Source organism: Chlorocebus sabaeus, chromosome 10 (genome assembly GCF_047675955.1).
Source record: "Chlorocebus sabaeus isolate Y175 chromosome 10, mChlSab1.0.hap1, whole genome shotgun sequence".
NCBI lineage: Eukaryota > Metazoa > Chordata > Mammalia > Primates > Cercopithecidae > Chlorocebus > Chlorocebus sabaeus.
The window spans coordinates 6,549,164-6,570,400 of record NC_132913.1 but is presented as its reverse complement, the minus strand read 5'-3'; the positions used below and the strand labels follow the sequence as shown (position 1 = coordinate 6,570,400).

The following is a 21,237-nucleotide window of genomic DNA, read 5'->3' as shown; positions in this document are numbered from 1 at the left end:
TGACACTTCACTTTATTATTGGATTTTCATTATCATATTTGGGAAAGTTCTCACAAAATCTCAGACCTGAAGTTGTAGATAGAATCATAGTGCACAGGCCGGGCGTGGTGGCTCACGCCTGTAATCCCAGCCCTTTGGGAGGCAGAGGTGGGTGGATCACGAGGTCAGGAGATCGAGACCATCCTGGCTAACACAGTGAAACCCTGTCTCCACTAAAAATACAAAAAATTAGCCAGGCGTGGTGGCAGGCACCTGTAGTCCCAGTTACTCATGAGGCTGAGGCAAGGAGAACGGCGTGAACCCAGGAGGTGGAGCTTGCAGTGAGCCGAGATCGCGCCACTGCACTCCAGTCTGGGAGACACAGTGAGACTCCATCTCAAAATAAATAAATAAATAAATAAATAAATAAATAAATAAAGAATTATAGTGCACAAAGATGTCTGTGTTCTAATCCTCAGAACCCAAGAATACATTAGACGATGTGTCAAAGAGGAAGTAAAGTTGCAAAAGTAATTAATGTTGCTTATCAGCTGTATTTGAAATAGGAAGACAATCCTGTATTATCAGGATGAACCCAGTGTAATCAAAAGGGTTCTTAAAAGTGAAAGAAGGAGATAGAAGAGAATTATAGGTTGAAGTGAGTATGGAAGAAAGACACAGAGAAATGTAACATTGCTTGCCTTGAAATAGAGAAGGAGTCTACAGAAGCCCTGGGATGTAGGTGGTTTCTAGAAGCCGGAAAAGGCAAGGAAATGTAATATTCCTCCAGAGCCTCTAGAATTAACGCAGCCTTGCTGATACTTGATTTTCAACCCAGTGAGATCTATGGCAGACTTCAAACGCACAGAACTGCAAGATCGCACACTTGTGTTTTAAGCTGTTTAAAGTCATTTAAGTTTGTGGCAATTTGTCACAGCAGCCACATAACATTAATGCACAATTTCATTCTCTATGTAAAAAAGACAGAGATGATGACTTGGCTAAGTTTACATGGGTGTTGATGGAGGAGAGTAAAATTAGAGCAAAACTTAGAAAAGGCATTATTAAGGGAGATTAATTTCTCATTTTCTTCCATATCCTTATCACCTCTCTTAATGCTGCCAACATAATGCATGCTTACAAATCAATGAAGTCTCTTTGACCATTTATGAATCAAAATAAAATTATAATCTACACTGGTAGATGAGAGAGTCCCTACCACCTTTCAGAAAACAAACAAACTATCTTAATAAATAACCATTTGAACCATCTCGGTATGTTACGACTGTTACACCTTAGGAAAAAAATGGCTCATTATGCATTGCAGTTTTATATAATTGCATCATAGAAGTTTGTTCAAATTGCTCTTTTAACAAAAAGAAATAGAATACTGAGTAATCTTACCACAAATCTTGAAGAAAATGAGACATTTGGTCTTGCTATGAATTCCAAATTACTGCACGTTCATCTTTTATAAAGTCTCAAAGATACTTTACGAAGTTGAATGCTGTCATAAAAAACCCATGCACACCAATCAGTTCCATGGACAGAACCAAGCAGGTGAAAATCTTGAATAGAAGGTCAGTCTACACAGGTGGCTTAAAATAATTTACACGATAAATCTTTGGAAGGACAATGTTGACTTCTGATGTCTCTACCTCTTTATTCTTTTTTCTCTTGCTACATTTTTGAGTGAAGTGTTGTAATGAACATCGTAGGGTGCTTGCACTAATCACCAGCATCCAAAGATAAATGATGATGGGGATAGTGATATAAATTTTATAAAACACCTAAAGTACAGAACAGATTTATTGTCTTTGTTACAGTTCATAAAATACATGAATGAAAATTTAGAAGTTTGGAATATTCTTTATCTCAAAGCAGAGATGGCCCTGACAGTTTTCTATGAAATGTGGCTGACATATTGATGCTTGCGTTGGGAGTGGAGCTGGGGAAAGGGGATAAAGAGAGATAGGGGAGGGTTTTCTTTACTCAAAGAATAACGAGGGAATTTCTGTAATTTCAGATATTACTCAAAGAGGACCCAGCATAATTTGAGAAAAAAAAAGAAGTAAATGACTTCTGATTGTCTTTTACATTGCAGAGAATCTTGGTTTGGATTCTGAAGTTGCTAAAGCAAACGCCTTGGGGTTTGCTGGATGCATGTCTTCCGTCCAGTACAACCACATAGCACCACTGAAAGCTGCCCTGCGCCATACCACCGTCGCGCCTGTGACTGTCCATGGGACCTTGACGGAATCCAGCTGCAACTTCATGGTGGACTCAGATGTGGATGCAGTGACCACGGTGCATTCTTCATCAGGTATACTCAAGAGCACACACAAGAGAGCTTCTGTCACTGGCACTACTTTTGGTGTCTTCAAGAAGCTTCCAGATGAAAGGGTTGGCTAATGTGACTCAATTTTTACCTTGTATAATTACAGGTGGTTAAAAGTTATGACTGATATTTCATGGGTGATTTTTATATATAATTAATGTAGTTTTATTTTTAATATGATGAGTAATTAGAACTAAATGCATAGTTGTGTACTTTGCTTATTATGCATGTATATAATGCATTGTGTGTGTGTGTGTGTGTGTTTGTATACATAGTCACTACTGTTGAACTGGATACTGCTCTGAGAATTGAGGTATTTAGAGAATGGGAGGCAGCAAGCTGGTTCTCCAACTAATATGATAATTCATGGGATTAAAATAAACCTTTTTTAGCTTTATTAAGAAATAATTGACAAATACAAATTATATATTTTCAAAGTGTAAAATGTAATAATCTGATAAACATGTGCATTGTGTAATTACTATCACAATTAAATTAATCACACTTATCACTGCACATAGTTACCCTTTGTGTGTGTGTGTGTGTATGTGTATGCACATCTGATGAGGACACTTAAGGTTTACTATTTTAACAAACGTCAAGGAAACAACACAGTATGAATAACTGCGGTCATCATGCTGTACATTGGTTCACCAAAATTTGGAGCTAGTGTGGTGGCTCATGCCTGTAATTGCAGCACTTTGGGAGGCTAAGGCGGGTGGATCATCTGAGGTCAGGAGTTCGAGACCAGTCTGGCCAACGTGGCGAAACCCCATCTTTACTAAAACTACAAAAATTAGCTGGCCATGGTGGCGGGCACCTGTAATTCCAGCTACTTGGGAGGCTGAGGAATGAGAATCGCTTGAACCCAGGAGGCGGAGGTTGCAGTACCCCAAGATTGTGCAACTGTACTCCAGCCTGGGGGATAGAGCGAGACTCCGTTTCAAAAAAGAAAAAAAAAAATCCCCCATATTTATCATCTTCTGACTGAAAGCTTATACTCTTTAACCAACAACTCTCCATTTCCTCCACACGCCAGCCCCTGCCAACCACCGTTCTGTTTCTATGAGTTTGACTTTTGTAGATTCCACATATAAGTTATATCGTATAGTATTTGTCTTTCTGTGTCTTGTTTATTTCAAATTGGCATAACGTCCTCTAGGTTATTCTGTATCGTCACAAATGGCATGATCTTTTTTCATGCTGAATAATTTCCAATTGCGTGTGTATATGCCACAATATCTGTAATCATTTAAGCGTTAACGGACAGGTTGTTTCCGTATCTTGGCTATTGTGAATAATACTGCAGTAAACACTAGTGCAGAAAGCTGCAGTCATCACACTCTCTGATTTCAAACTATATTGCAAAGCTATAGTAATCAAAAAAGCATAATACTGGCATAAAATAAACGCATAGACCAACAGAACAGAATAAAAAAGCCAGCAATAAACCCAGGCTTATTTAATCAACTAATCTTTGGCAAGATTTCCAAAAATACATAATGTGGAAAATGTTGCTTATTCAATAAATTGTGCTGGGAAAATTGAATATCCACATACAAAAGAATAGAATTGGACCTTTATCTTGCACCATATAAAAATTAACTTGAAATGGATTAAAACCTTAAATATAAGACCTGAGACTGTAAACTCCAGGAAAGGAACATAAGGAAAAATCTCCTTAACATTGATCTTGAAAACATATATGTATTTTTTACATGGCACCAAAAGTAGGATCAACAAGAGCAAAAATAAAAAAATGGGACTGCATTAAACTAAAGAACTTCTGTACAGCAAAGGACACAATACACAAAATGAAAAGGCAATCTACAGAATTAGCAAAAAATGTTTTTAAACTATATGACTGATGAAAGGTTAGTATCCAAAGCATAAGAAGAATTAATATAACTCAATAGCAAGAAAAAAGATAACAGAAAAACACTTAAAAAACAGGCAAAGGATGTGAACAGGCGTTTTTTTGTTTTTTGTTTTTTGGTTTTTTTGGTTTTTTTTTTCCCCACAAAAGACATACAGACGTCTAACAAGTACCTGAAAAGGTGCTTAACATCACTGATCATCAGGGAAATGCAAATCAAAACCACAATGAGACGTCACTTCACAGCTGGTAATATGATGGCTAGTATCCAAAAGACAAGGACAACATATGTCGGAGAGGAAGTGCAGAAAACGGAACCCTTGTACACTACTGGTGGGAATGCAACTTGGTACAACCATTATAGAAAAGAGTAGAGAGGTTCCTCAAAATATTAAAACTCGAATCCTGTTTCTGAATATGTAACCAAAAGAAATTAAATCAGCCTTTTTTAAAAGTGGAAAAAACCCACAGCACCATCATCCACGCATCTAGGCTTCACCACTCTCTAAGTGCCTTTTTTATCTTTTCTTAGTCACTGCCATTTTGGGTGTCTGAAAATGTATCCGGGATTTTGTTTTAATCAGGTATGATAAGGTGACAGGCACGAGATGACAGCCTTTGAAAGAAAAGTTTGCTTCTTACAGTTTGCAAGAAAGAAGATACATTATACCATGCAGAGCCACGTGGAGGAGTGCTAGGGTTGGTCAGGAGGCAGAAAGAGAAAGGGGAAAGTGTGGTGGGGTGGCTGTGTGGCAGCTTCCACGGGAAGGAATGGGGTGAACCAGGTAGGCAAGCTTGAGCCAGTTAGAATTGGATAGCTTGAATAATTTGGGCAGTATCTGTGCTACAAGGGTGGTCTCTAGTTATTTAATACTTGGCCATGAGTTATTTAAGGCAAGAGAAATACTGGGTTGGTGAGTGTGAGTTAAATAAATGAGTTAGTGGGGGAAGACGGGCTCTGGATTGATTGGTTTGTGTATAAAATGCATGCTTGCAGGCATGTTGTTTGCTATCTCTAGGAATTAGCTAGCACTGGGAGGGGCAGTGTCTCCCTGGCCAGCAAGGTCCTCAAGATGTCAAAGCATCATAAATACTGATAAAACAAAATGACTAATACACTAGGATAAAACCAAGACATCAACATGTCAATATAGATAGAAACAGTAATAAAGTTGTCATTCTGATTATGCTTTAAAGTGGTTTGTCCCGGGAGGCGGAGCTTGCAGTGAGCCGAGATTGCGCCACTGCACTCAGCCTGGGCGACAGAGCGAGACTCCGTCTCAAAATAAATAAATAAATAAAAATAAAGTGGTTTGTATGGGGGTGAGGAGGTATTGTCAGGTGTTTCCAGGATGCTTTTTCTAAATCCACAGGATATACATTTTGTTCAGAATTTGCTGCCAATATTGATATACAGTATGGGTTTTGCAAGTAGTGGTAATGAAGAGGCTAGGTCTGAGATATTTGATATAGCTCCCAGATTACCATGGTATTGTTTTACCCTCCCCTTGCCTCCAAGCATACACTAAGAACACTAATGGTAGGCATTGAAGGGTTCTGGGCCATGGTAATTTTCTATTACAGGCACAATTCCCCCGGCAATGGTCTATGATAGGTCATGATGTGTTCGTAGGAAGATAAAAGGTGGGACATCTTATTGCAGTAAACAAGTCAGGGGGATTTTCGTATCTTGGGAAATACATTGAGAAACATGCATTCTGTTATATGACAGGACTCTTAGCCAAGACCTTTAGCCTGAGATCCATAGTGCCCAGTCCAATATTTTGTAAAAATTGAGAAATAAATGTTTTAACCAAGTTGGTAATCTGAATAGGATATTTAAATATTTTTATCTACTCTTCCAGCAATGTATTGCCCACTCCTTTACTGCTTTAGGTTTCACCATTTTATTCTTCAAATGCGATTTTGAGTTGTCTTTCGTGAGATTGTTGTGATTCTCCTGTTGCCTCATTCATCACACATCTTTCAAGCAGCTACTCAGTGTTAACTTCCATAGTTAGTGGAGATAACAAAAACTAAGAAACATTTAAAGTTCCTACTTTTAGAAATCTGTAAAGATGATGGAAGGCGATGGTTCAGGGAATTAGGGTGTGGCATTGGATGCTGGGCACAATATCATAATACAGTGTGAGCAATGCTAAGGGAAAGATATGAACAGAGTTTTTGGGTTTTGTGGAACCTAGAAAAAGCAGCAAATATATTTTTAGATGAACTAATGATAGATTTCTAAATAATATGATCATGGCAATTGCTTAGGGAGAAGGGTTTGCAATGTTCAGAAGACAGAAGACCATTACAAAAGGAAATATGTAAGTTAAAGTGCAAATTTCTGGTAGAGTGTAGCATATTTAGTAATCAGTGAAAACCCCTCACAGGTAAATCATTAGGTGCAAGTGTAGAAGTCCAACATATTTCAATAATGAGGAGTTCTTCTGGAATGTTAGCTCTCTCTCTCTCTCTCTCTCTATCTCTATCTCTATATGTACATAGATAGTCCACAGAGATAGATATAGATAGTTGCTCAATGTCTATCTATATAATTATAGTACACAATAAATTCTATTCTATAAGAATAGATATATAGATATAGAATATATATAATATATAGATCTTGATCTATATCTATATGTAAAGGTCAAGATCTATATATACGATATAAATAGATACATTTAAGCTGCGTCATTCTTTTTTTTTTTTTTTGAGAGGGGAATTAAAACTAAAAGATAGCTCTAAAATTGTTAAAGACAATTTAGACACACTGTGAAGAGAGAAGTACTATTGAAACAAATGAATAACTGCCCCAAGGGTTACTTTGTAGAAGGTGTCCATTAAACATGGATATAGGCATGGTATTTTTAATTTTTGTAGTCGTGTTACTGAAGCTGTCATCCTACTAGATATGAAGCATTTTATTTGTAGCTTTAATAAATATTAGAAAGTTACAATTAACAAACTGGGTTAATATATATTAATGTATCATTAGCAAAATTTGCTAGAAATGGGGAAATCTGTTGTAAAATCAATGTTAAGTAATAACCTTGGTTATTACTTTGGTTAATACTCTTAAAAGTAGTACATAGACTCAATAAGGGAGAAACCATTGTAAGTTGGAATAAGGAAAAAGGCCATGAGGCTGGACATGGTGGCTCATGCCTATAATCCCGGCACTTTGGGAGGCCAACGTGGGCAGATCACAAGGTCAGGAGTTTCTGACCAGCCTGACCAGCACGGTGAAACCCCATCTCTACTAAAAACAGAAAAATTAGCTGCTCATGGTGGTGTATGCCTGTAATCCCAGCTACTCAGTAGGCTGAGGCAGGAGAGTCGCTTGAACTGGGGAGACAGAGGTCGCAGTGAGCTGAGATTGTGCCACTGCACTCCAGCCTAAGTGACAGAGCAAGACTCAGTCAAGAAAGAAAGGAAGGAAGGAAAGAAGGAAGGAAGGAAGGAAGGAAGGAAGGAAGGAAGGAAGGAAGGAAGGAAGGAAGGAAGGAAGGAAGGAAGGAAAAGAAAAAACAGAAAAAGGCCATGATCTAATAAACCATAATGGATGATCCAGATTTGAATACAGTCATGTACCATGTAAAGATAATGGTCTGCACAGACGGTAGTCCTCTAAGATTATAATGGAGCTGAATAATTTCTATGACCTAATGAAGTTGTAGCAACCATAAGGTCCCAGTACAACACCTTATCCGCACGTATTTTGGTGACTCTGGTATAAACTTACTCCTCAATAAAAGCCCCAAGCATTTTCTTTAGGAAAAAACTCAGAAGAAGGCATTGTTATGGTAGAAGATGGTACCTCCTGCATGTGGTTGGCCCTGAAGACCTTCCAGTGGGACAACATGAGGAGGTGGAAGATAGTGATGTTAATGTCGTGAATTCATGTAAGCTTAATCTACTGTGTATGTTTGTGTCTTCGTTTTCAGGAAAAACAAGTTTAAAAAGTAAAAAATAATAATAAATAAATTTTAAAAAAGAAAAAAGGTCTTATAGCAAAAGGATATAAAGAAAGAAAATATTTTGGTAGAGTTGTATGCTATTTGTGTTTTAAGTGTTACGACAAAGAAGTCAAAAGTTAAAAAAATAAAAAGTTTACAAAGTAAAAAAGTTATAGTAAGCTAAAGATACTTTATGATTGAAGAAAGAAAAAATTAAATAAATGTAGTGTAGCTACGTGTATAGCGCTTATAAAGCATTTATTAGTGTAGAATAATGTCCTAGACCTTCACCACTCACTCACTGACTCGCCCAGAGCAACTTCAGTCCTGCAGGCTCCATTCATGATAAGCGCCCTATGCAGGTGTAGCATGTATTTAAATCTCATATTTTTACTCTGCCCTTTCTATGTTTAGATATGCTTAGGTACACATGTACTTACAAGTGTGTTATAGTGGCTTACAGTATTCAGTACAGCAGCATGCTATACAGGTTTGTAGCCTGGGGCAATAGTCTACGCTACACATACAGTCTAGGTGTGTCATAGGCTGTACCATCTAGGTTTGTGTGAGCGCACTCTATGATTTCCACACGATGACAAAACTGCCTAATGACACATTTTTCAGAATATATTCCCACCATTAAGCTACACATGGCTGTATTTATAAAGAAGCAGGAGGCATTTTAGGTAGGCGGACTAGCACAGGGATATACAAGAATAACAAGCACAGTGGACAGTGTGATACAGGAGATCTAATAACTAAATATTTTGAATTTCCTCTCTCCCTTTCTCCCTCCCTCCCTTTCTTTCTTCTTTCTTTCCTCCCTGTCTTCTACCTGTCTTTTACCATACCTCCTCCCCTTTCTTTCTCCCCGTTTCATTGCCTCCTCTGATTTCACATTTTCCACCTTCCCTTTGCCTGCCTGCTCTCTCTCTGTCTCTAACACCCACTATCATCATCGTCACCCCATTGTTATAATTGGCGACATATACATATACATATATATACACACACACACGCGCACATATACGTCTATGTTCTTCTCCATGTATGTATGCATGTAAGTAGGCCATCTAGGTGCACACAGATGATTAATAATAATGTCAAGTTCCAACCCCAAGTTTTTTCCACCAGACCCACCTTATCAATGTCACCAGTTCAGACTATGGCCAGCACCTTCTTTAATTACAATACCCTTCCCATTTGACCCATCAGCCTCTCTCTCGTGTTGATTTGTTTCTGCTCCAATTTCGAGAGTCCTAGGAAAAGGCCACCCCTGTACACTACAAACGGTATAAACCACCACTCTCTGTTCACTCAAAGACACAATAAATACTTACCAAACATCTTTCATGTGTGTCTCTACATGGTCTGTGGCAAGTGCTGTGGTTTGAAGAAGTGCGTGTCTTGGTTTTTTCATCAGAAAGCTTGATGTCCCACTCGTAAGACTAGGATATGCATGCTTATACACATGTAAATGTGTATGTAATTAATACTAAGCAACATTATAATAAGAAACAAGATTTAGTGAGCACTTACGTTGTTTCAGGCACTGTTCTAAAAACATATATATTAACTTGTATAATTCTTACAAAACCTTTGAAGGCAATTAAAGACTATTATTTTTACCATTTGACAGATAAGAAAGTTTAAATGACCCATGACAGGACTGATGATGTCACATGGGGGCTTGAATTCTGTTGCTGCCTGGACATCACCAGTCTTGGTGTTTCTCCAGCAGCAGAGAGGAGTAATAGAAAGACTCTGAGTGCAGTAGTTGGATACATTTGGTGTGAATTTTGCCTCTTCCATGAATGATCTGTAGGACTTTTGACATGTTATTTGATTGTTTCAATCTAGTTTCCTTATTAGCTAAAGGGGAACAATAAGACTCATGTTGTAGTCATTTTCCAATGATAAATGATACAATAATAAACAATATTATAATATATATTATTATAAATAATAAATGATACAACAATAATCATAATAGTGGCTACTTATGAGTGTGTAGTAGCCACAAGTTCCTGAAAATTTAACGTGCATTATATACACACAAATAGGCATTACTACTCTCCTTTAATACATGTGCAAATTCATATTTAAAAAGAGGTCTTGCTCTATGTCACCAGACTAACAAACAATAGAGCAAAGATTCAGATTAAGGTCTGTGTATCCTTAAACTTGATGCTTTTTCTTATATCATATATGCACATATAGTACAATTCCTCTCTCATCAGTGAGGGCTGTTCCTGAAGGTGTTAATTCTCCAGCACTTTTGTACTTCACTGTCAATAAACTCAGGATCCTCTTGCACCTGAAGAAAACTCTCAAGCAGAGCAGCATGTCATGCATAGGAACCGTCCAGCGAGGCAACAGGGCACCTTAGGGGCAGGGTGAGGGCGTGTGGGCAGGATACCACCATCCTCTGTTTCAACCCCTTGTCTTACAACTAGCATATAAACCAAAAGAGTCATTGAACCATGGGGTGTGAGCAGTGCACTTCAAATGCTTTTTGCTTGTGCATGTTTTTTGAGTTCCTTGCAACATGTCAGCTCACAACTCTTTGAGGGCACCTGGTGTAATGCACAGGTGTGTCGTTCCAGGTGGCCCACACTGTAGACCTCCTGCCAGTGCTTTGAGTGAGAAGTAAAGTCCCATGTCTTTTACTCCTTTCAGATCCTTTTGGGAAGACAGATGAGCGGGAACCACTCACGAATGCTGTTCGAAGTGATTCGGCAGTCATCGGAGGTAAACAATTCATTGTTGTTGAATGCAGAAAGACAGAAAACGATCCTGTGTTTTGGAGAAAGTTATCTGAAGCCTTCCTTAATTATGACCATCCAGCGCTCAGAGCCCCCCACATTATCTGCAAGACTGTGAGCTTTTCATGAGTAGTCATGTGTGCTGAATGATCAAAGGCAGGCTCTGCCGACACCAGCAGCTCTGCGGATTCATCCTGCCTCTGATTCACGAGGCAGCTGAGCACCGAGTCAACAGCTGGAGCATTTACTTACAGACAGCAGCTCACGTTCTGTTCATTTCATACAGTTGTCACTGTTCCTAAAATGCAAACAAAGCAGACCAACAAAGCTAAATACAGGGAAGAAGCAGACAATGGGTGAAGCCACAGTCCTGTGGAGTGTTCCCCACCAAGTGATTTGGGTTAGGTCTAATGAGCAGGGTAAAGCCCACAGGACTGTAGTTTCAAATCTCACTGCACATATGGTTACAGATGCAGACCTTGTCTGCTCTGCTGCAAGCTCAGCTTTCCTGCTTTTCCATTTTCTCACTGCCTGTTGGCCTCCCCACTTTTTTATTCTGCTTCAGCTTGGCTTCTGCTTGCTGTGGCTTGATTTTTCCATCTGGGTCTTGCAACACAGAATGATTTCCAAGCTTTGCTTAATGTAAGATGCCTGTGAAAGACCAAACTCGTTTCTGTCTGAGAAACATAACCTTAGCAGGTGCCACCATCCCTGCCTTCTGGAAGCCTAGATGAACTCATCCTTGGCAGATGGAGTTCTCCTTTTAAAAACCTGCAGTATCTTTCCATTTAGCTTATATTTAATGAGCCCTGCTATGGGTCAGGCTCTGTGCTAAGTAGAGGATGAATGAGCCAGGGAGGAGATGGGTAAACAGAAAACAAGACAACCAGTGAAGGCTGTTCTGAGGGAGGAGGTACAAATGGCTATGGGAGTGCAGAGGTGCACTCCTGATAACATGAAGAAAGGAAAACCATGCCTTTCCTTAAGGAAGTTCCTAAAACTTCTGACCTGAATTTCTGCTTCAGAGAAGCTGATCCACCTTAATTTTTGTTTGGCATCGAGAAATGTGGGAAAGAATTTTATGCCTATTTCTCTTTCAGTAATTTCCCATTTGACAAGTGCAGAAAAAGACTTTTGTGACTGCTGACTCCTCTCCAGCTATTTACATGCTCTGTGAGTCTCTTTAAGGACAGGAAAGTCATCTGACCCCCTAGGAAAATTCCTGGAGGCTTGCACAGCTGCTGACTTGGACTATCCCAAGCATTGAAGGAGTAGGAACCAGTTTCCTATTTCATTTCTTAAGGCTGCAGCCCACTCAGGAGAGTCACTCACTACCACCCAGTTTATTCATAGACTTGCTAACTTAAGTGATTTTACTCTTACTTGTTCTAACATAGTTGTAGAAAATGCCACAAAATGGTTTAGGAACATATATTTATAAAAATAAATCTTAATCATGGCCCCAGTTCTAAAAAAAATTGGCGAAAGATGTGCAATCCACATATGAAACTTTCAAATGTCCATGCTTCTGTAAATCATAATGCACTGTGTCCAAAAATAACTTTCTAAAATAGATACTTTTCCTCAATATCTCCTCTCCTTAGAAAAATAAAACAGCAAAATATAGAACTTATTACAAGTCAAGTCTTTGCTTATCATACATATTGTTAAATATTTTCATGCTGAAATACTACATTCCTGTAGAGACACATCTGCCACTTCCACATTTTCACTATCCCTTGGCTGATACTGCCTTTCATGTTCCAAGAGCCTTCCTGGCAAAGGTAGGGGTGAGACCTTAGGGTAAGCAAGGATAGCTTGCAACATAATCCAGTTGAATCACACACAATCAGAATAAGGGAGAATCTGATGGGCCTGGGCAGAAGTTTGTCATCTCAATGGACTCTGAGTTTCTTGAGAACAGAGGCATCTTGTCACTGAATGAGCCTCAGTTTCACAGAGTGCAGAGCATGCAAAAATGTTCTAAATTTATAGTGATCATTTCGTTGTTAATGAAAATGTTTGAGCAAAACAAACATATAACATAAAACAAATTTATATCAGGAGGGCATGTATTGAGATGTGAGATATTTAAGTATCATTTTCTAGGATGCTAAAGTAACTCTGAAATACTTAGTTGTGAGGTGACAAAAAAAATGAGCTAATTACAAATGATTCTGACACATTTATAGCAGACTTGAAAAACTTACAAAGAAACCCTTTGCTAGTCCGATTCCATATGTAGAAGATGGCATTCTCAGTTCTTTAAACAAAACCTTCTATGGTTGAAAGCGTCTCTCTCCCCAGCTAGTTCGCAAGAAGGTTTTATAATAATTGAAGACAGGGCCTTTCAGCAGGTCTTTATTTCTGGGCAGGTGGCAGAGTTGCGTTTGTGTGATTTGTTTTGTTTTGTTTTCTCTCTTTAGCATTTCCCTCATCTGGCAGGAATCCACTCTCCGAAGCAGATGATTCGTAATGATTTCCTTCTCTCTTTCCTTCCCCTTTCTCTCCAGGGGTGATAGCAGTGGTGATATTCATCATCTTCTGTATCATCGGCATCATGACCCGGTTCCTCTACCAGCACAAGCAGTCACATCGTACAAACCAGATGAAGGAGAAGGAATATCCAGAAAATTTGGACAGTTCCTTCAGAAATGATATTGACTTACAAAACACAGTGAGCGAGTGTAAACGGGAATATTTCATTTGAGAAACTGCAGGGTTCCTACTACTCTTTTTTCTTGTTGTTCAATTATCTCCTCCCCTTCTTCTCTCCTGTCTTTTGATTTGGTCATTCTCTTTATTTTCTGCTTGCCATTTCTTTTCTGGAACATATTTGCATCCACCACAGCATCAATTTCCTTGATCCAGTCCAAGAGACCAGGCAGCCGTGGCCACTGCCTTCCTCTCTGATGAACCTATCGGGTGAAAACGACCACTCAAGAGACTGACTTCACTATTCAAGACAAGGAAGAGACACACGTGTGCACTCCTGCATGTTCAGTTCTGTACTTCCAGTTTCTAAAATGCACTGTTCAGTTTGGCAGCCGCTTGGTGGTTCGGGCTTGCTTTGAACCTGAGCTCTTTGGCTTAGGCACATGACGGTCATTCCTGACATCCTTCCCATCTCAAGTCTATTCTTACCAGGGAACCCAGGGCAGGGAAAGAAGAACCTAGAGGCCTGGTTTGCTTTGGAGGCATTATAAAAGGAGTAAGAGAGATTTGTTTTGTGGTGGTTTACTTTCTTTACCATAGGCAATCGCTTGCCTTAACTCATCACCCTTTTTCACTATGACCCTTAGACCCTGAGTATTTTCAAATATATGATCGCTGATAGTAGTGAGCAAAATTACTTTGCTCCTTTCTTACCACTCTCTCCTGGGGCCAACACGTTGGAATAGCACACCATAGCATAAAGCTAGGGGAGGCATGGAAATAGTAGCTTGAAACTAGGAGGTAACAAGAAAGCGCCTAGGAAGTAGATGTTCCGTATCTTCAACAATGCCTCCTCCAATTTTGTAAGAATGCTAGCTAGGTATTCCTGGGATTATTCTACTGATATATATATACACACACATGTGTATATATGAATATATATGTGAGTATATATATACACCTATGTATACACACACACACATATATATAGATATATACACACAAACACACACACACATATGTTGCTGCAGCATAAAGAAATTGAAATAAAAGTTTAAAATAGTACCTGGTTCAACAAAAGAGCCTAAACCATCTTAACTCAGCTTTAAAACAAAAATTAAATCAGGAAAAAATGAAAAAAAAAACTGCATGAAAGAAGAGAAATATCAAACAGAATTCTTCCCTTCCATTCACTCACTAAAGACCCGGTGAAGACAGTTAATTCAAATTTGCAAGTTTCACATTTTTGAACATCAGGCTATTCTCCAAGAGGTTTAGGATGCATTAACATAAGTGACATGGTCACCTCTAGCTAACTAGCATTGCTTGATTTCAGAGGAGCCCTTAGGTTCTGTAGCTTATCACATTTTCAAGTCTGCTATACCCTATATACATACTCTTCCAAACATCTCTTTATAGGCTTAAACTCCCAAAAGAGGTGGTGATAAATTTCAGAGTTTTTGCCCCTTTTGGTAACAAAGCATTGAAAACAGTCATTCATTCCTTCAAGAAGGCACCTTGAGCTCATCCATGGGGTGGTGGTGAAGATCTTAATGATTTTTCTGTGGCAATATGCGTCATTCTTTGTCCTGCGCCATCTTGGAGAAAAAGGTAAGGAGAAAACATAAATGCTCCAAGATGCTGGAAATGCTCATGTAATGATTCTTAGGTGTGGAAAATACTTGTTGATTCTCTTTATGAGACAGATTCCATTTGGAAATCGATGACCACAGCTCTGTTTGCCAGCCTTGACAGTTAGCAGACATTCCATCTTTTGCTAAGGGTACACTGTCTCTCGCCTCTCATAGTGAGGAACTTAGTTGCTTCATTCCATTTCAAGCACAGCTTTTCTTTCAGTTTCAGAGCTTATGAGTTAAGGATTTAGTTTGCAATCATATTCCTCTATTTTAAGATGTTGTTTTAAATGCAGATTCTCTCCTTGAAATTTTCTATGGATTTGAGCTTAATCACTTTATCATCTACGTGATATCTTTTGGCTAGTACATTTATTTTAAAGTGATTTTAACCATGATACCATTTCTCTCCTTTTAGTTTTAATAAGATGAATGATTCTTTAGTAAGATGAAGGATCTTTAAACAGTGTTTTCCCCTGCCCTTTCCTCCCTTTCTTCAATTTTCACTTTTGAATTTTTGATTTCCATAAAAAGGCTGTATAAATCAGCCTTTTGCTCGGCTATATATTCCTTTGTCCCCTGAAATAAAAGTCACCACGAAGTGTAGTGGGTTTAGCCTGAAGCAGCTCCAATAATGAAATAGAAAGGCAGAGGAAGGTGTGAGTAATAAAGCTGGAACTCTTCATTATTCAATCTTCGAGCAGTGAGGACTGTATTTTGCTGACATAGTGCTAACAGAAGAAATGGAGACTAGCAAAGGCTAACTCAGAGTATTTGATTTTCTCATCTAAGTATATATGATTTTAGATAGTCCTGTAGGATGAAGAATCTGTGAAGCTCTATCCTGACAACAACTGCACTACAGAATCAACTGGCATCTTCCTCACGTGTGTAGACTCCATGCACACTGCATACCACAGGACCTAAATGTAGATGCCAGGACAGTGCCACCTGTACACCACTCCTATAAGTAGTCTCAGGGCTAAAGCAGAATTATTTTTACAGGGTTGAATTGTTTCTTAACCCCAGAGAACACTAACTTTTGCTAGATATATATGAAATGCAAGTGAGCCGTACCCTCCAAAGTAGAATGTAATTTACAGTTAGAAATCGTGCTAACTCTGACTGTCTTTCCTCAGTGGTACCAAGATCTATGTAGTTTTATGTAATTGTTCAGTTGTGTGAGTGTTTCAATCCTTCAGCAGTTATCATCTCGAAGGAGACTTTGAAAGCATCTTAATCTCTCTTTAACCACTTTTTGTTTTTTTTCTTTTTCCTGTCACATTCAGGTTTCCCAACTACATGCTCTGGCCAACTGGGCCATCATGGTCTCTTCCACTTAAACCCTCAGCCTTCAATAACTGCTGTTTACAAAAAGATTTTATGGAATATGGATCACTTTACAGTAAAACCAAAAGTACTTGTGAAATTTCATATTTTAATGGGGCTGTTTCATTGATTTTTTTCCACCAAACAAATCTATTTATGTAAGCAACAGTATATTTGCTAACTCTAAAATAGATTTAACCTACTGCATCATTTATTGCATGTATAGCCTCAATTGCCATCTTTATGAAAAATTTGTCTGGAGAAATAGACATTTGTCATTTCTATAGACATATTTTTATGAATAGCTTTGCCTCTTCTATTTACCCTCAGCTGTACACAGAAGATTTTAAGGATCCTAGAGGTGATATTTTAAAACAAATTTTTTCTTCTCCTTAGTAATAACAGAGATGGTATTAACTTGACTTCTACCTTCTATCAGATCCATCCCCACCAATGGGTAGCAAGAGCAGGAAAGAACAAAATAAAGAATTGTTTTTCTTTATTCATTTACGAAGTATTTATGGAATGCCAGTGAGTGCTGTGCTAGGCATTGGATGAACATGTATAAATTACACCTTGTTCTTGTCCTTGGGGAGCTCAAAGTCTAGCAGGCAAGGCATGTATTGTTGCAACAGGGGCATGCATAAAGTGTCCTAGAATGCAACACAAGGTCCTGCACAATTATTTTTGTAAAGCATCCACTAGAGACTGAAAGAAACAGGTAAATTTCTGGTAAATATTTGTTATTTTTTAAATTACTGCTTCCACCTTCCATAAGCTGTTTTGTTTCTTGTCCTCAAAGTAGATATCTATCAATGCATATAGATTTCTGTAGAAAGAGGTGGATTGACTTTTAGGGACAGTAAAAATAGATGGTCTCTGTCTCTGCCATATATTTGGGGAGGCTGAATTCTCTACATTCTTGTTTCGGGTCAGGTTGGGGGATTCCGAAAGTCTCGCCTCCCATGAGTTGGACCTAAGTGTCTCCACTTTGGCCCCTCTCCTTCCCTTTTCTCAGTTCTTCCACTGCCATGTGTTTATGACTTATTGCATGCCGTTGTTCTTCCAGATGTTCCTGAAGGTGGTTTGGTTGTAGTCCAACTCTTCCTAAAACCCTTCTTAGTCCTGATGAGCCATTTTGACTCTACATAAAATTTCTGAACCTAACTGAAGTCTACCCTTCAGTCAATAATTGACTAAAAAATGTTGTCCATTTATGTGAGGTCTCACCTCTGAGCCTGAGTGAATGTTTCCCGTCTTGAAGGTCATACCTGCTCCCTCTCTGCAGGAAGTTAATTCAGTTAGAAGAGTTGCACGGGGAGGGTGCATGCACAGCCAACTTATCCAGTCCAAGATATCCAGGGAGATGGGTATCAGACCTGCTGAATTTTTTCTTAGGAAAGGAAAGGTCTTGACAGATTGTTCGCCAACTGCTCTAGCTTCCTTTAAGCTTCCCCATAGCTTCCATCCATCAAAATCTCATTGCAGCAGCAGCCTACCAAAAGGCCTTTGGGATACCTGTATGGTGCTGCCACTCATTCCTCCTTAACGAAAAGGCTTGGACATACTTAGCCCTCAATTGTCCTACAGGTCATGTATTGAGCAAATAAATAAACAGACTTCATTGTTCCTGAAGATGGCAAAGGTGATTAATGGAAGAAGATGCAGGCAAACTGAAAACTTTCAGAAGTCTAGGAGGATAACTGAGTGCTAGTTCGTGTCTCTCATGCAGTTTGAACCTGTTTTCTTTAAAATACACATAATGTAATTAAATTATCTCTATATACTTTTCTTGGGCCTTTCTCGACCTCTTCTTTTATCTCCTCTCTCATAGTCTTGTTTGTGGAATCATCTACTTTGCAGATTTTGGTTGTCTCTCATTCTCAGCTCTGCCTTCACAAATTCCAAATAGTTGAACCACCTAAAGGGGAAAAAGTGCAACAGACACACGCACGCACACACATGTGCACACTTTGTACGAATAGGGCTGTTATTCAACTTTTCTCTAGAACATTCTACATACATATCTGTTTGGTAGGGAGAGAAGCATTCCTCTTTTATGTTGGCAATTATTTGAATCTTTCACATAAGGTTTTAGTAATTAACCGGTTTGCTATTTTTGAGTGATTATTTTATCTTATTTTGCACTAAGGTACTCTGAGGAAGAACAGAAAAGCACATTTTCTAGTGAAATATTGTACTTTGTAAGCTAGATATCTGTCTTATGTAATGTTTACAGTCTACGAAGTGGCTGAGCAGACATGAACAGAGGTTAATGCAAAAGCTGGTTTTGGTTTCAACCACACCCGCTGGGAACTTGATGAGGAGGAAGAGGGGCCGGTGGCAGTAATTGGTGGCCGTCTGAGGTGAGGAAGTTTATTGCTTCCACCATGAATCGTTGGTGGCAGCCTTTCCACTTTCGTGGCTCCTAACTCAAGAGTCTCTTTAGTGCATTTGGATCATTGTCTTACTCATTAGGGAAAGAGGCAATATCATGGGCTTTGCATGAATAATTCTTTACTCACATTTGCATGATATTTTTTTAACTTCCAACACTTCTTAAGTCACATCTTTTTTTTTTTTTTTTTCAATTTTTAATTTTTTTTCAGGATTTTCTCAGAGTGCTTTAGAACTATTACTATAATTATCTAACCTGCCCAGGGTAAGCACCCAGATACAACTTTCAGGAAATGAAACTGTCAGAAAACTGCTGTAGGTCTATTATTCTCAGTCAGAGCCCCTGTGAGTGGAAGTCCTTAGATTCTGGAATCCATCCAGTGTCTTTCTTTTCCTTCCATTCATCCTGACATGAATAAGCATACCAAAACTCTAAGAAGGAATGAGTACTTTCCAGCCCTGACAATGAGTTCCGCCAGGGACCTACCATCTAACACCATCTGGGCACACTGGTTTTTTCTCAGTCCTTCCAGTTGACACAAGGAAACCCTTTATAAAATAGGACAAAATTAGGAGATTAGTCCCAAGCCAAGACCAAAGGTGAAGATAATTGTGTTAGTGATTAAAGCCTGGTCCTATTTGAATGAGTGTCATAGTCTTACATGCTTCAGATGCCAGAAATATCATAAGAGAACGTGAACAAAGTGCTGGATACGCAACAGGAATAATGCATTCTTCTACAGACTCTTTGAAAGGCTTTCTCTTTCAAGAAAACTTGAAGGGAAAATATTAATGGGCATCAGCCTGGGCATGCTTTCCCATTAGAGTCAGCCTGTATCCCAAACGTTTTACGTGAAATATTCACCTAGTCTATTCTGTTTGAAAGGCAGTATCAACCTGTGTAACCTTGTCCTGCCTTAAATACTGTTGAGAAAAATACCAAACTTTGCTTAAAGCAACATAGTCTTATTGAGAAAGAGACTGCATTTAGTGAGGAGCAAGACCAAGAATTTTCTCTTTCTGAATCTGACAGTTGACAGGCCTCCTGATATCCTGTGTTGCCTTGGGCTAACGTTTTCCTTAGTCAGCCTAGGGCAGAAAGGCAGCCGTGTATAAATGAATACCCATGGCCATGTTCCAATATAACTTTATTTACAAAAACTAATTTAAGTCCATAGGTTACGGTTTGCTGATTTCTAAGACAGAGCATTACAGTGTCTGTTTCAGATGGGAAGTAACTCTTCCTACGGCATGTTCAGGCCCTCCTTTTCAGGGAATGAGAAAGAGTGGGGAGGGTATTTCAACGAAAGACAAATTGCAAAATAACCTCCCTGCAAAAATACACATATATCAGACTCTTTATTATGGTAAAAGCACAAAACAGGTCATCTTTTTGTGGAAATGCTGGAGTCTACCTTTTCCTTTTTATCTTCTGATTTTTGTTCCTAAAACAAAATTCCTAGTGATGTTGCCTCTTCCAAGTCAGTTTTGTAGACCATGTAACATGTCTTAATACACTGTATGGGGAAAAAATAAAAGTTAGCCTTAGATTTCTTTGTTTTCTATGGTTATTGTTGTATAGAAGAAAGATGAACTGTAAATAATGTATATTTAATAAAGAGAACATTTTGTATGATTTTGTGTGGAAGACAAATGTGCCTTGCTGTGTTTTCTTGAGTTAATGAAGAGTCAAACAATTAATCCCTTAGCTCCCATTCTCATTCATTAGACCATTAACTTCCAGACAACATGACCTGTGGGGTTGCTGGAGAAACAAGAAACTCCCACTGGCTGGGTTTATTGATTTCAGCGTGGCTCAAAGTGCTGTCCTGGGCTTACTCATCGCTGAGCTGAGTTATCCTGGGCAACACGCCTGGCTCAAATGTATACAAGGGCAATCTCATTGATTCAGTCAATGTCAGCTTCAGTGTTCTGGAGCCACCGTGGTTTCAGCTACCCACGTGAACCTTCAGACTCTCCTCCACACTCATCAGTGCCTACTCACAAAACCTGTATTTCTTCCGTCTCCTACCCTACATCTTTTTCTTACAAAGGACCTTAACCCTGTGTGTTTGAGACTAAACAAAGACTGCTGTGAAATAGAACCCACTTCATGTGGTGTTTATTAAGCCTTCTATGTATGGGGTAGTCAGCACACACACACACACAGAAATTTAAAACTGACAGGGCTTTAAACAGAAGAGAGACAGTACCAGATTTACCCTTAAGAAAAATCTAACTTGGGTTATGGTCCCTTGGAGAAGGGACCATAGCAGGATAGGAGAGGAGGAGGAGATAA

General features: G+C 38.9%; 1 protein-coding gene across 1 annotated transcript in view; it reads left to right on the top strand.

Annotated features, from left to right (window-relative positions):
• The window catches only part of CNTNAP5 (contactin associated protein family member 5), an 868,401-nt gene extending 848,137 nt beyond the window's left edge, over positions 1 to 20,264 (top strand). Inside the window, exons 22-24 of the mRNA XM_007964645.3 lie at positions 2,084 to 2,302; positions 10,838 to 10,909; positions 13,437 to 20,264. Coding sequence (XP_007962836.3) covers positions 2,084 to 2,302; positions 10,838 to 10,909; positions 13,437 to 13,633 — 488 coding nt within the window. The 3' untranslated portion in view covers positions 13,634 to 20,264. The remainder of the gene's footprint in view (positions 1 to 2,083; positions 2,303 to 10,837; positions 10,910 to 13,436) is intronic.
• Positions 20,265 to 21,237: the final 973 nt, after the last annotated feature.